Source organism: Micromys minutus, assembly GCF_963924665.1.
Source record: "Micromys minutus genome assembly, chromosome: 2".
Taxonomy (NCBI): Eukaryota; Metazoa; Chordata; class Mammalia; order Rodentia; family Muridae; genus Micromys; species Micromys minutus.
The window spans coordinates 21,164,135-21,181,229 of record NC_137971.1 but is presented as its reverse complement, the minus strand read 5'-3'; the positions used below and the strand labels follow the sequence as shown (position 1 = coordinate 21,181,229).

Genomic DNA, 17,095 nt, shown 5'->3' with positions numbered 1-17,095 from the left:
CAATTACTCACAAAACATTTTTCTATGCAATACGCTTGTTCTCTTTAAACTACTAAGCAATGGTCAACATATTTCTTGGCAGGGATATGTTTTTTTTGAAGGAATATTCTCATAGTTTAAAAAATATTAGTAGTATTGAAATATCTATTGAAATCCTGAGTATTTTCAGTGATTTTATATTTGAGTCACAATCCTAGTAATGAGGTGACAAGTAGAAATGATAATATGGTGTCTGGAACATAGATATCCTTACATGGTTGACCTAAGCTAAATTGGTATCTCCTGAACTCTGCTTAATAACTGTGTTATCACTGAGAAACCTATAAAGGGTAAGACCTGTCTTACATGTGTATTAAAAGCCCTTAGAAGCCCCACAAACTTCTGAATATTGACTCTATTCTGACGCTAATTTTCTAAAGTTAAATGTACCTTCTGGCTTCAGATCAAGTCACTCAACACTTCTCTTTTGCTATCACCAGAAAACTGTAAATGACAATTATTTACATCATATCATATTTGCAATAATTAATGTGGGAAACGTAATCTTTAATCAATTGATGAGGAATTTTTCCACCAATATTTTCTACCATCACAGAGCAATACATTACTCCATGCAGAAATTGAAACATTTTTTTCATATTAGATACAATTTTTATTAATGTCTGAATGTCTAAGTCCTAGGTAGACATTGCATGAATGTTAGATATGTGATTTCTTCACATCTGTCAATTTAAAAAGATTTTTTGAAGATGTACAATGAATATTAATATCTATATATGTAGTAACATAGCACAGAGATGGTTTATACTTATCCTAGCTAGTTCACCAATAATGACACAGAGAGACCAAGATAATTTCCAAGTTATACCACAATATCTAGGCATTATTTTCTATTCTCATTCTCTAATCTAATCTGGTTGCCTACCAGGACAATCCCAAATATTTTCATTTTTTGGTTGGTCTTGGTCTTAGGACTTCAGATTTATAATGCTTTCAGGTCTCACTTGGTCCCTTCCTCATGCTGAATCCTCTCTATCTTTTTATTCATTATCCACTGACTGGGGAAGTCCTGTTCTATACTTTCTACTGTCTAGTTATTTGGTTTTCTGCCTTCATGGACAAGTCAGCGAATAAATGTTAAACCTTGTTTACACAAACCTCAAACCGGAGATTCTTAACATATGTGTTGCAATGCTGTGCCACACTGAAACTGAGAGTGGAATAGAAAAATCAGCATTTGAATAAAACAAAAATACATTGTACAGCATACAGAATATATTATCCTTAAAGTCAGAAATTGGAGAGATGCATCAGTGGTTAATTGTATGTGTTTTATTCCAAAGGACCTGTGTCCAATCTTCTGCACCCATATTTGGTGGCTAACAATTTCTAGCTACAGAGGATCTGACATGTCTGTCCTTCAAAGGCAAGCCATACATATATAACATGCATGCATGGGTATGTATACACACACAGAGATATAAAAAATCAGACAATGTCACACAGAGAAAAACACACACATTCACATACACACACACACACACACACACACACACACACACATACACAACTAAAATTAAAGCAACATGTCTTAACAAAATAATTTCTTGGTCTGATTGTAGGTCTGCAATCATTTCCCTTCACTCATTGACTATTGTCCTGGAAGTCATCAAAAGATAACAAAAAATATTAATTATATAAAAAGTTTCCTGATGGAGAAAATAAAAGAACACCAGGAATCATTGGATGTTATAAACCCTCGGGACTTTATTGATTATTACCTGATTAAGCAAAAGCAGGTAAAATTTCAATATATACTATTTTATTCTTCAAGCATATTATAGTTTGCTGAACATTGAAATGTTTGTCAGAGATATTTCAGGTCATAATACTTTGAAATACACTTCTGTATATGTTAATGTTGGAATGAGCCACACAGATACTGGTAACATAAAAAGTATTTGTTAACCAGGTCACATTGATTTAACTGTAGTTGAGGAGAAAACAAACCATAGTGCAAATAGGATGAGAAAAAATTAAAGTTTGGATAGTACATATCTACTCAGAAGGGGAAAGAATAATTGGTGGGAACCAAAGGGAGAGAGGAACTTAGTGGGGGGGTGGGGGAGAGGAGAGTGAGGGAAATGTAATGGCAGTTCAGATATGGGAGGATATGGGAGAGAAATACAGAAGGTCAGGAATTGGAAAATATACATGTAGCAGTAAGGTAGGGTGAACTGGGGATAGCCATGACCCAAGAGATTTCCAGGACCAAAGACAGAGAACATTACATGAGATACCCAAAAAAGAGGAGATAGAATGTGTAGAAACCATATCCAGTGTACAGGCACAGCCCTCAGTTGAGTGATGAAGATACCCAGCTATCTCAGTAATATTTAGTCCAAATTTCTCTTGCCAAAATGAAATGCTGAGACAAAGGGTGGACCAGAAACTGAAGGAATAGCCATCCAGAGACTGCCCACCTGGAAACTATCCCATCTGCTGACACCAATTCCAGGCACAATTGCTGCTTCTTCATCCATTCCAATGTTTTTTGTCCAGGATTCTTGTTGTTTGGTGTGATTGTTCTTTTTATTAATTTTTTTTTATTTTTTAACGTTTGATATTCTGCATTAAGAAATTACAAGTTACAATGAGCAAAATGTACATGTAAAACAGGAGGTAACACAGAATTAGTCAAAGTATTCTTGGTGTGTAAGGATTGAGTATTTTTTTTTTTAACTTCACACAGTTTGTGAGTTGTTTCTTGGTAAGTCCAAGCCTCTGAGGTTATCATCTCAGTATCAGTGACTGCATATTATGTCTGTTCTTTTGTGACAGGGTTATCTCACTCAGGATGATATTCTTTAGATGCAACCATTTTGTTAAAAATTTGGTTAAGGCATTGTTTCTGATAGATGAGAAGTACTCCATTGTGTAAATGTACCAAAATTTTGTATCCATTCATCTACTGAAGGACATCTGGGTTCTTTTCAGCTTCTGGCTATTATAAATAGAGGTGTTATGAACATAGTGGTACATGTATCTTTGTTGTATATTGGAGCGTCTATGGGGTATATGCACAGAAGTGGAATAGCTGGATCTTCAGGTAGTACTATGTCCAAATTTCTGAGGAACTGGCAGAAAGATTTCCAGAGTGGTTGTATCAGTTTACAAACACACCAACAGTGGAGAAGTGTTCCACTTTCTCCGCCAAACTTGCCAGCATCTGCTGTTATCTGAGTTTGGATCTAGGCCAATCTGACTGGTGTGAGGTGGAATCTCAGGGTTGTTTTGATTTGCATTTACCTGATGGCTAAGGATGTCGAGAACTTCCTCAGATGTTTCTCAGCCATTCCATATTCAGCAATTGAGAATGTTTTGTTCATCTCTGTACCCCATTTATTAATAGGGTTGTTTGATTCCCTGGTGTCTTGCTTTTTGAGTTCCTGTATACCTTGGATATTAGGCCTCTATCTGATGTGGAGTTGGTAAAGATCTTTTCCCATTATGTTGGCTGCTGTTTTATTTTTGGTGAGGTCCTTAGCATAACAGAAACTTTGCAATGTCATTAAGTCCCATTTGTTAGTCTTTGACCTTAGAGTTTGAGCCAGTGGTGTTTTGTTCAGAAAATTTTCTCCTGTGCCTATGTGTTCTAAGGTTTTCCCTACTTTCTCATCTAATAGTTTCAGTGTATCTGGCTTAATATGGAGATATTTGGTCCACTTACACGTGAGCCTGGTAGAAGGAGATAATAAAGGGTCTGTTTTCATTCTTCTCCATGCGTCATGCCAGTTGGACCAACACCATTGTTCAATAGGCTGTCCTTTTTCCACTGAATGTTTACAGCTCCTTTGTCAAAAACCAGGTGACCATATTCGTGAAGACTCATTTCTGGATCTACTATTCTATTCCATTTATTCACATGACTATTTCTGAACTAGTACATTTGGTTTTCAGCACAATTGCCTTGTAATACAGCTTGAGGTCAGGGATAGTGATTCCCACAGATGTTTTCTTGTTGTTGAGGATGGATTTCGCTATTCTAGGTCTTTTGTTGTTCCCTATGAAATTGCACATTGATCTTTCCAACTCAATGAAAAACTGGGTTGCAATTTTGATGGGGATTTCATTGAATCTGTAGATTGCTTTTGGTAGGATGGCCATTTTAATAGGATGATTTTTCTGATCCATGAGCATTGGAGATCTTTCCATTTTCTGAGATCTTCCTCGATTTTCTTTTTTGGAGGTTTGACATTCTTGTCATACAGGTCTGTCTCTTGCAGTGTTAGAGTCACAAGGTATTTCATATTGTGTGAGACTATTGTGAAGGGAATATATTCCCTAATTTCTTTCTCAGCTTGTTTGTTCTTTGAATAGAAGAATGCTACTGATTTGTTTGAGTTAATTTTATATCCAACCACTTTGTTCAAGTTGTTAGTCTGCTTTTAAAGGTCTTTGATAGAATTTTTTGTAGTAACATAAGTACTCAATTATGTCATATGAAAATTGTGATATTTTTACTTTTTCATTTCCAATTTGTATCCCTTCAATTTCCTTTTGCTGTCTCATTTCTCCCGCCAGGAATTCCAGTACTATTATTAATAGGTAGGCCAAGAGTTGGCAGCCTTGTCAAGTCCCTGATTTTAATGTGATAACTTCGGGTTACCTACCATTACATTTGATGTTGCCTGTTGGTTTGTTGTATATTGCTTCTATTATCTATATGTATGAGAGTTGGATTCCTGCTCTTTCTTTTTTTTTAAACGACTTTATTTTACAAAAAAAGATAAATGTACAGATTTTTAAACATATTTTGCTTAAAATTATACATTTTTGTCAGTACTGTTTTTTCAGATATTAAAATAATTTTTACATAAAACTATGTGAATATATTTTTTAGTCAGTACTTGATTATTTCAAGGGCTTGACAGTATGCTTTGAAAACCTAATAAATACAATGAGCGTAAAGTACATGCAAAACAAAACGCAACATGGAAATTGTCAAAGTATTCTTGTTTTGTAAATATATTTTTTTTGTTTTCTTTATTTCCTGGACTTCATACAGTCTGTGAGTTGTTTCTGGGGGAGTGCAAGCCTCTGGGGTTAGCATCCCAATATCAGTGACTGCATATTATGTCTATTCTTTTGTGACTGGGTTATCTCACTCAGGATGATATTACCTAGAGACAGCCATTTAATTAAGAATTTGGTTAAGTCATTGTTTCTGGTAGCTGAGTAGTATTCCATGTTGTATATGTACCACAAGTTTTGTATCCATTCATCTTCTGAAGGACATTTGGGTTCTTTCCAGCTTCTGGCTATTATAAATAGAGCCACTATGAACATTGTGGTGCATATATCTTTGTTGTGTATTAAAGTGTCTCTGGTGTATATGCCCATAAGTGGAATAGCTGGGTCTTCAGGTAGTACTATATCCAATTTTGTGAGGTATCGCCAAACAGATATCCAGAGTTGTTGTATTAGTTTGCAACCCCACCAGCAGTGTAGAAATGTTTCTCTTTCTCCACAGCCTCGCCAGCATCTTCTGTCATCTGATTTTTGGATCTTAGCCAATCTGACTGGTGTGAGGTGGAATCTCAGGGTTGCTTTGATTTGCATTTCTCTGATGGCTAGGGATGTCGAGCACTTCCTCACATGTTTCTCGGCCATTAGGTGTTCCTCAACTGAGAATGTTTTGTTTAGCTCTGTACCCCATTTTTTAATAGGGTTATTTGATTTTCTGGTGTCTAGCTTTTTGTGTTCCTTGTATACCTTGGATATTAGGCCTCTATCTGATGTGGTGTTGGTAAAGAACTTTTCCCATTCTGTTGGTTGCCGTTTTGTTTTCTTGAAGATGTCCTTAGCCTTACAAAAACTTTGCAATCTCATTAAGTCTCATTTGTTAATCTTTGACCTTAGAGCTTGAGCCATTGGTGTTTTGTTTAGGAAATTTTCTCCTGTGCCTATAAGTTCTAAGGTTTTCCCTACTTACTCATCTAATAGTTTCAGTGTGTCTGGTTTAATGTGGAGATCTTTGATCCACTTACCCTTGAGCTTTGTACAAGGAGATAAGAAAGGGTCTATTTTCATTCTTCTGCATGCTGAGTGCCAGTTGAACCAGCACCATTTGTTGTCCTTTTTCCATTGAATGTTTACTGCTCCTTTGTCAAAAATCAGGTGACCATATACAGAGGGATCATTTCTGGATCTTCTATTCTATTGCATTGATCCACATGCCTATTTCTGTACCAGTACCATGCAGTTTTCTGCACAATTGCCTTGTAATATAGCTTGAGGTCAGGAATAGTGATTCCCGCAGATGTTTTTTTTGTTGTTGAGGATGGATTTAGCTATTATAGGTCTTTTGTTATTCCATCTGAAATTGCACATTGATCTTACCAATTCCATGAAGAACTGGGTTGGAATTTTAATGGGATTGCATTAAATCTGTAGATTGCTTTTGGTAGGATGGCCATTTTTAAGATGTTGATCTTTCCAATCCATGAGCATGGGAGATCTTTCCATTTTCTGAGATCCTCCTCAATTTCTTCTTTTAGAGGTTTGAAGTTCTTGTCGTACAGGTCCTTCACTTGCTTAGTTAGTCACACCAAGGTATTTCATAGTTTTTGTGAGGATTGTGAAAAGTACCTTTCCCCTAATTTCTTTCTCCACATGTTTGTTCTTTGAGTATAGGAAGGCTACTGATTTGTTCGAGTTAATTTTGTATCCAGCCACTTTGCTGAACTTGTTTATCAGCTGTAGGAGTTCTGTGGTAAAATTTTTTGTGTCACTCAAGTACACTCTCATGTCATCTGCAAAGAGTGATGTTTTTATCTCTTCCTTTCTGATTTGTATCCCCTTGATCTCTTTTTGCTGTGTAATTGTTCCAGCCAGGACTACCAGTACTATGTTGAATAGGTAGGGGGAGAGTGGGCAACTTTGTCGAGTCCCTGATTTTAGTGGGATTGCTTCAAGTTTCTCGCCATTAAGTTTGATGTTGGCTGTTTGTTTGCTGTATATTGCTTTTATTATGTTTAGGTATGGACCTTGGATTCCTGTTCTTTCCAAGACTTTTAACATGAAGGTGTGTTGGATTTTGTCAAATGCTTTCTCAGCATCTAGTGAGATGATCATGTGATTTTGGTCTTTGAGTTTGTTTATATGGTGGATTACATTGATGGATTTCCTTATGTTAAACCATTCCTGCATCCCAGGGATGAAGCCTACTTGGTCATGATGAATGATCATTTTGATGTGTTCTTGGATTCTGTTTGCAAGGATTTTGTTGAGTATTTTTGCATCAATGTTCATAAGTGAGATTGGTCTGAAGTTCTCTTTCCTTGTAGGGTCTTTGTGCGGTTTAGGTACGAGGGTTATTGTAGCCTCAAAAAATGAGTTAGGTAGCATTCCATCTGATTCTATTTTTTGGAATAATTTGGAGACTATTGGTGTTATATACGCAATAAATGTCTGATAAAATTCTGCATTGAACCCGTTTGGACATGGGCTTTTTTTGGTTGGGAGGATTTTGATGACTTCTTTTATTTCTTTAGGTGTTATAGGATTATTTAGATGGTTTACTTGGTCTTGGTTTAACTTTGGGACCTTGTATCTGTCTAGGAATTTGTCCATTTCCTCCCAATTTTCTAATTTTGTGGAGTATAATTTTTTGTTGTCAGATCTGATGATTTCTTGAATTTCCTCAGTTTCAGTTGTTATGTCTCCACTTTACTTTCTGATTTTGTTAATTTGTATAGTCTCTCTTTGCCCTCTATTTAATCTGGTTATGGTTTATTAATCTTGTTGATTTTCTCAAAGAACCATCTCTTGGTTTTGTTGATTTTTTGGATGGTCATTTTTGGTTTTTTTTTTTTTTTTTTTTTTTTTGTCTGTTTCTGCCCTAAGTTTGATTATTTCTTGCCGTCTACTTCACTTGGCTGTATCTGCTTCATTTTGTTCTTTAGCTTTCAGTTTTGCTGTCATGATGCTAGTGTATGCTCTCACCAGTTTATTTTTGGAAGCACTCAAATTTTGAATTTTCCTCTCAATTCTGCTTTCTTTGAATTCTATAGGTTGGGGTATGTTGTGTTTTCATTTTCATTGAATTCTTAAAATCCTTATTTTCTTTCTTTATTTCTTCTTTGACCCTGCTATCTTTTACTAGAGCAGTGTTTAGTTTCCGTGTGTATATGGGCTTTTTTTTTTGTCTTTGTTGTTATTAAAGACCAGTCTTAAGACATTTTAATACACAACAAAGATATATGCACCACAATGTCCATAGCATCTCTATTTATAATAGCCAGAAGCTGGAAAGAACCCAGATGTACTTCAGAAGGTGAATGGATACAAAAATTGTGGTATATTTACACAATGGAATACTACTCAGCCACCAGGAACAATGACTTAACAAAATTCTTAAGAAAATGGCTGCATCTAGAGAATATCATCCTGAGTGAGATAACCCAGTAACAAAAGAACAGACATAATTTGCAGTCACTGATATTGGGATGCTAACCCCAGAGGCTTGCACTCCCCCAGAAACAACTCACAGACTGTATGAAGTCCAAGAAATAAAGAAAATAAAGCAAAAAAAATATTTACAAAACGAGAAGACTTTGACTATTTCCATGTTGCGTTTTGTTCTGCATGTACTTTACGCTAATTGTATTTATTAGGTTTTCAATGCATACTGTCAAGCCTTTGAAAAAATCAAGTACTGACTAAAAATATATTCACATAGTTTTATGTAAAAATTATTTTAATATCTGAAAAAACAGTACTGACAAAAATGTATAATTTTAAGCAAAAAATGTTTAAAATCTGTACATTTATCTTTGTTTTGTAATATAAAGCTTTTTTAAAAAATAAAAAAAAATAAAGACCAGTCTTAGACCATGGTGATCTCAAAGAATGCAAGGGAGTATTTCAATCTTCTTATATCAATTGAGGCTCTTTCTGTGTGCAATTATGTGGTCATTTCTCGAGAAGGTGCTGTGAGGTGCTGAGAATAAGTTATATTCTTTTGTTTTAGGATGATATGTTCTGTATATTAATTCCAGTTGGTTCATAGTCTGTGCTAGTTTTACAGTGTCCTTGTTCAGTTTCTGTTTGCATGATCTGTCCATTGGTGTGAGTGTGGTATTTAAGCCTCCCACTATTGTTGTGTGGGGTGAATGTTGTGTTGGGTGAATTTATGAATATGGGTGCTTTTGTATTTGGAGAATAAATGTTAAGGATTGAGAGTACCTCCTGACAGATTTTCTCTGTAATGTGTACAAACTGTCCTTCCTTATTTTTTTGCCATGTTTTGGTTGGAAATTTACTTTATTTGATATTATAATAGCCATGCCAGCTTGCTTCTTGGGGATGTTTGCTTGAAAGTTTTTTTCCCATCCTTTTACTCTGAGATAGCATCTGTCTTTTTCTCTGAATTGAGTTTCCCGCATGAAACAAAATGCTGGGTTTTGTTTATGTATCCAGTCTGATAACCTATATATTTATTGGGAAGTTGAGTCCATTTATGTTAATAGATTTCAAGGAATAGTGGTTGCTGTTTTCTGCTATTATTGCTTTTGTAGGTTGAGCTGTGTCTCTGTCTCTTTCTTCTTTTGGTTTTCTTGCTTAGGAGTTTTGTTGTTTTTTTCTAAGATGTAGTTCCCCTCATTGTATTGGGTTTTCCACATGTAATTCGTTGTAGTTCTGGGTTTGTGGTCAAATATTGTGCAAATTTAGTTTTGTCTTGGAATATCTTCATCTCTCCATCTATGGTGATTGATATTTTCTGGGTATAGCAGCTTCAGCTGGTACTTGTGCTCTCTTTGTGTCTGCATGATGGCTGTCCAGGCTCTTCTATCTTTCATAGTCTCTGTTGAGAAATTAGGTTGTGATTCTGATTGGATTGCCTTTATATGTTACATGACCTTTTTCCCTTACTGCTTTTAGTATTCTTTTTTTGCTTTTGTCACTTGGCATTTTGACTATTATGTGTCGGGAGGAATTTCTTTTCAGGTCCAATCTATTTGGAGTTCTGAAGGCTACTTTTATGCTCGTGGTCATGACATTCTTAAGGGTAGGGAAGTTTTCTTTTACAATTTTATTGAAGATATTTACTGTGCCTCTTAGTTGATGTTCTTCTCCCTCTTCTATTCATATTATCCTTAGGTTTAGTCTTCTCATTATGTCCTGGATTTCCTGGACATTTTGGGTTAGGAGCTTTATGGTTTTTGCATGTTTTCTGACTGTTTTTTCTATGTTTTCAATGTTGTCTTCGGCACGCGAGATTCTCTCTTCCATCTCTTGTAGTCTGTTAGAAATGCTTGCATCTGTGATTACTGATTTCTTTTTCTTTTTTTGGGTTTCTACTTCTAGTGTTGTCTCTTTTAGTGTTTTCTTTATTGTGTCAATTTCCATTTTAGATTCCTTCTTCTATTCCTTCATCTCTTTTGTTCTCTTTTCTTCTAGTTCCTTGAGTTTTTTGAGTTTTTTTTGTTTCTTCTTTAAAAGCTTCTAATATTTTATGCTTTTCCTCCTGTTCATGTTTAAGTATCTCTATCATCATTTTGAGGTAGGATTTCCTGTCTGATCTTTTTCTGGGGTGTTTGGCATTCTGATGTTTGCTGTGACAGTAGAGCTGGGTTCTAGTTTTGCCAGGTTTTCTTGGTTTCTCTGTGGTATGCTCTTTGACTTTCCTCTTGCCATCTTGTTTTCAGTGATTTTTTTTTTTTTTTTTTTTGCCTTTCTCTTGTACGTGGTCTGTGTCCCTGGATCTCCACTCTTCCTGGTGTTGGATGGTCTGAGTCTTGTCCTGTGTCCCAAAGCCGCAGGCTGGAAACAGAGGGCCCAATGCTGGGTTCCTTGTCCCTGGATCAGGCAGTGTGGGGGCGTGCTTTTTGTGCGTGCCCGGGAGAGATCTCTCTGCCCCCTGGCTAGTTGGATTTTCACCAGGCTGTATACCTGGGTCTCTGCTGGTCTAGAATGAAACTTTGATCTTTGGCAATAGGGTATACTTTAAATTCTCACTTTTCCAAGATGGTCATCCACATAGAATATGCATTATCTTCTATATTCATGTTCTAAGTATGTATGCTATGGAAGTTTGCATACACAATTTTAGCTTTAATTTTGGGTCTAATAGAATTTGCCATGTATTTTGTTTGAGGTAATCTAATAATGTGTTATATCATGGTGGCTGATTTTTTTAAAGTAAGTATTGAATTTGGGGATTATTCCTATTTAACCATAGTTTTTAACTCTTAAAGTATTTTACATTGTGTTGCTTACATATATTTTTATTCTTTCATAACGTTATCACATACTTTTATATTATATGCTTGGAAGTATCAGTTCAACACAATTATGCATAAATGATTTACTAGGGAAGCACAACTGATATTACAGTGAGATTTAATGCTATCACAATCATTCTGGCAGTTTTTCAAATAAGAAACTACTGGCCATAATCTACTGGGATACATACAAATCTAATATTGACTGAAATATCAATTATTACCAGAACTGTGGAGAACAATGTCAGAGGTCATCTTGAAACTTTATTTCTCTCATAGTATACATGTACTTTACATTCTAGGTTCTATTCCAAGAAAATTAGCATATGTACAGCACATCTGTAGGTTCATGTGTCTTTCTTACTTTGGCTTTCACAATATTTGCGATAATCAACCCATAACTAACCAAAGATTGGAAAGAGAAGAAATGTGGTGTGTACATGCAATGATAGGTAACATTCTAAACATAAGAGAAACTCTAATTATTAATGGACTAAAAAGGAATGGATTTATGTATCTCAATGGTAAAAAATTATTATAGACATGACTTAGTTTGGCAGAAAATCCCAAGAAAATCAGAGTCACATACCTTATATGGCAGTTCACTATACAGAGACTACAAGTAATTTTTATGGATGAACTTGTATATCCAAAAATTAAACTTAGCACACATTTTCCTTATATTAATATGATAGGAGATAATAGTTAATGAGTCAAATGTTTCATTTAAGTGTTTTTCAGGCATAAACCTACAAATACTTAAATACTTATAAGTAGATAATAACACCAATGGAAGAGTCAGGTTAGTAAGAATTTAGGGTGAAATTGAAATTATGTAAAACCCATAAATTTCTTCTTTGGAGAATACAAGTTAATGGAATTCATTGCTTACTCTAATACTTTCTCATTTAAATCTGACCTATTATTTTTTCTATTGAAATTGTTTCTTAATTTGTTTCTTAGAAATTACACTTTTGCTAATTTTGTTCAGTTAGATCAGTTCTAAGTCAGAGCTTCATTTATATTTTTCTGCATCTCTCATTAAAAATGGCCATATTTTGAACATGTAATGAGAAATCAACAGATATTTGCTACTTTTTTCCTTCAATTCTGTCTCATTACATTGGCTGCTGAGATTTATCAAGTTCCCAAGATGAAATAGCTTTAAGAAAAAAGGGAAAGAATATCACGAAATCTGGACCATCATCTCTGAAATGATACATTTGTTTTTCTTTTTACTCTAAATTCTAGGATCTTTGTTACCAACACCATAAAACTTTAAATAGTTGTATAAGGTTTACTACAAACTAACATTGTAAATTAATAATTATGTCATGTGAAAAACTATACTCAAAGTCAATTCAACTCAGTGAATTTCTATGCAGTTATAACTGCTATTTGAAATGGAGCCATGTAGTTTCTCCTTAATTTTACAATTTCAATACCAAATATTCAACTATACTACTTGTAAAACATACACAAGTACAACTGTAGATTCATTGTCATAAAATGTGTTGGTAAATATTTAATTATGTTTCTGCATCAAATTATTTATAGGCATACCATATTGAACAATCGGAATTTTCGCTTGAAAATCTGGCACTCACTGCCCTTGATCTCTTCGGTGCAGGGACAGAGTCAACAAGCACAACACTGAGATATGCTCTCCTGCTCCTTCTGAAAAACCCTCAAGTGACAGGTGAGGGCACAGGAGGTGGACCAGCATGGTCATGTATGATGCTTGAAAGGTGATTTCAGTGTCCTAAATATTGTTATTCTTGGAGCAGTCTCTGTTCATCATCTTCTGTGCTACTGATTGTAATGAACAGCATGACACATAAATGGACTCTGGTTACAGGATAATTAATCAAATCTTAATCAATGTCTGGGTTCCCTGGGAGAAATATTTTGTACAACATACATTGCTTGTGGATACATATTCTTTCTTTTTATTTTTACTTTCTTTTATTTTTAATGCTGTAGTTTTTTTCCCCTCTCAGTCCACCCTCCGATTACTCCATATTCCATACACCCTTTCTTTCCCCAATCCCTTTCTTCATGAGGATGTCTCTAGCTCACCCTCACCCCATCAGATTGTTAAAATCCCAGGAGCCTCTGGTCTTTTGACATTAAGTGCATCTTCTCTGACTGAACCCAGACATGGTAGTCCTCAGCTGTGTAAGTAATGGGGGCCTCTTTCAGTTAGTATATGTTGCCTGATTGTTTATCCAGTGTCTGAGATATTTCACGGGTCCAGAATAAATTGAGAATTCTGGTCTTTCTACAAAGTTTTTCTTTTCTTCAGCTTCTTCAAGATTTCCCCAAATTCAACTATAGGGTTTAGCAGCTTTTCTGTTTATTAGTTGGATGCGAATATTTGTAATTGATGTTTTCAGCTGCTTGTTGGATTTTTTAGAGGGCAGCCATAACAGGTCCATTTTTTCTTGTGAATGCTCCATAGCTTCAGTCATAGGCCTTGAGCCTCACCTTGATCTGGATACCCCTTTGGGCCTTTCGGTGAAACTTTTTTTCTTCAGATTTCACTCCATTTCCATCCCTGCAGTTCCTTCAGACAGGACCAATTTTGGGTCAGATTTCTGACATTTGAATAGCAACCCCATTCCTCACTTGGTATCCTGTCTTTCTCCTGGAGGTGGGCTGTACAAGTTCTCTCTTCTGAACATATGACATTTTGTCTAGGGTCCTCTCTTTTGAGTTTTGATACTCTCTAAGTTCCCAGTTCTCTGGTGCATTCTGGAGGGTCCTCTCAACCTCCTACCTCCTGAGTTCACCTTTTTCTATTCTTTTTCCTGGTTTACAGGTCTAAAAATTTTTTCCCACTCAATTCAAAATCATGTTTTCTTAGCATCCTCTGTCCTTTTCCCTCACTGTTCCCTGTACTTCTCTTCCCTTGTGGTTTCTTTCTTCTCCATCCTAGTTTGGACTGAGGCCCTTTATCTCATTGACATTTTGAGGTTCTGTGGATTGTATCTTGGGTATTCAGCTCCAACTCCCAAGCACCCACCCCCACCTCAGCACCTTGGCTTTCCTCCTACACTGGGAAAATAGCCTTCACAATCTGATATTATTCCATTTATTGAAAATAGTTTTTTATTATATACTGTATCATGATTAGGATTTCTCCTCCTTCTACTCTTTCCTATTCCTCCTTACCTCCCTCAACATTAAGATCTACTTTCTTTCTACTTCTCATTAGAAAAGAAAATGACTTGTAAAGAACAATAATAATAAAGTAAAAGTATTCTAAAATACAATATAATAAGATTCAATGAATATTAAATAACACACTAAAATTGGATAAAACAAAAGAAGAAAATGAGTCTAACCGAAGGATCAAGAAGCAGAGACACATTTATTTTCATACCAAGGAATTCCATAAAAACACTAAACTTTAAACCACAATATATATCAAAGGACATAGAACAGACTTGTGCTTACTGTTTCACTCTGATTGATTTAATATGTCCTTTGGCTATATTGATTTCATAGAGTCTTGTTTTTAGTGTGTTCTCAGCTCTGGCTCTATGCTGGTTTGTTTGGAGATTCCCCTGGAAATTCTATTGCTACCTACTCAATTAGATGTACTGTAGCCCTGGAACTGGAAGTTTAATTTGGTGACAACAGATATACAATCAGTTTTCTGCCTCCCCATTTTTTTTTTTTTTTTTTGGAAATTTTACTTATATCATCTTCCTATATATTTTATGTATATTAAAGAAGTTTCTATCAAACCTTTATTCCATACCATCCATACTCAACAAGGGTGGGGAGAAAAAAAAAACACTAAAACTAATGACTTTAACCAAGGACTGAAATATGTTGACTATACTATTTTGTTCGTTATTTCAATTACCCATACTTTCTTTGCTGTTATGGTTACAATATAATAATCATATTTTGATCTGGTATAATAAGTATTTAGAAGGATAGTGATTTTATGCATAACACACTATTTGTGTATAAATTTATTTTTATATAGTTTTGTGCATGAACATAAAATTCCCAATTAAAATTATTTTGGAACACATATATTGAGCTATGTATGGCTTTACTTTATGATAAACATATCACATTTTCACCCATCTCTTTGCTTTTTCATGTGACCAACCAGCTAAAGTCCAGGAAGAGATTGAGCATGTGGTTGGCAGACACCGCAGCCCCTGTATGCAGGACAGGAGCCTGATGCCCTACACAGATGCCGTGATTCATGAAGTCCAGAGATTCATCGACTTCCTTCCCACCAACCTGCCCCATGCAGTGACCTGTGATATTAAATTCAGGAACTACCTCATCCCGAAGGTAAGCTTGCTTCTTTACCGTACCTCTTTGCTCTGGTTCACTGATTCACCTAGGTTCATGGTGTGGTACCAATCCACTGATATATTTGTGTATTCCTTCAGGAAACAGAAGCAGCTCTACTACAGGCACAAATATATCTTGTATTGAAATTTCCATATTTTCTGAGCTATCCAAATTCAATTTTGCAAAGCTTAAATATTTCTGTGTAAATTTTTCAATATTTTATCAATTTTCTAAGTCTCTTCTGATAATTTTTATTATTGTTAGAAAAAAATCTATGATTTGGGAAAATATATCCTGAATTCTTCATTTTAGCAATGCCCTTCATTTATTTCTTATGGATGCTCATTTTCTCTATGCCATTTTTGTTTTCTATAAAGCAGCACACAAATACCTTCTGAGATTTTACATAAATGATGAATATCTTTCTGTTATTATTTTTCCAAATACCTCTAACATTTATCTATCTGCCTAAAGGAAACAATTATTTATTCATCCACTTGATTTTATAGTTATCTCAATGTAAAATTATTGCTTCTAATGATGTTCATGTAAGTGTATATGGAATTTGAAGGTATTGTGTGAGCCGACACTCTTCTATGTACTTACTGTATTCTGTGTTTTTAGTTTCTCTTCATTGGGATGGATTGCAGAGGGTTATGTGAAAACCCATTTCCAATGGTTCTTATTTCTCATTAGAATGAAGGGACATAATTTTAACATCTCCCTATCAAATTTGATGCCTTAAAAATACACAGTCATGTTGATCAGATGAACATTTTTCGTCTGATTTATTTAACGATATAGGAGACACTTATTTGGAAGCAAATACATATGAGTATTGCCAGAAAAACATGTCTTTACTTTGATATATTTATTCACAAGTCTTTAAATTATTTTCCAAAATGTTCACTGCAGTATTTTGTGTTTCTATACATTGTTCACTTTTTAATCACCTGACTGTTTATGTTAGAATCATGTATGTACATTGGATATGTTCCGCCATCCATTGCCTATGGATTCTATGAAAGAAATCTCTGTCCATATTTTTTTCTTCCTCAAACTTCTTAGAATTTTGATACTAAAATGAAGCTGTCTGCTTTAAATTAATTTGACATTGTTCTGTAATGTGATTCTGTTGTTACTTTTTTTAATTTTTTATAATTACAAAGCATTACTTCCAAGACAATGATAAACTTCAGATTGAGATTGTAATAATACAAATAAAACATGATAAATTCAAATTTTTATAATAATAACTCCATTCCCAGAGAGTTCAATGCTATTTCCTTGAAGTCAATTATTTTTTAGGAGGTGGAGCAAAATGACACTCTTAGCATTCTAATTACTTGCATCATGTGGAGATTGATGGAACTAACTTGCCCGGTGGCAATGGGTCTTGCTCTGGAGTGCCAGGTTTGGTATAAGTGTTAAGATACCAGTTTGCTCTCTTCAGCTAAATGATATTTTCTTGAGATATTGTTTTT

At 35.0% G+C, this 17,095-nt stretch overlaps 1 protein-coding gene across 1 annotated transcript in view; it reads left to right on the top strand.

The window, feature by feature from the left end:
• The window catches only part of LOC308417019 (cytochrome P450 2C29-like), a gene marked incomplete at both ends in the record, with an annotated part of 43,794 nt that overhangs the window by 11,043 nt on the left and 15,656 nt on the right, over positions 1-17,095 (top strand). The window contains 3 exons of the mRNA XM_080912104.1: positions 1,623-1,799; positions 12,846-12,987; positions 15,421-15,608. Of these exons, the coding sequence (XP_080768230.1) occupies positions 1,623-1,799; positions 12,846-12,987; positions 15,421-15,608 (507 nt within the window). The remainder of the gene's footprint in view (positions 1-1,622; positions 1,800-12,845; positions 12,988-15,420; positions 15,609-17,095) is intronic.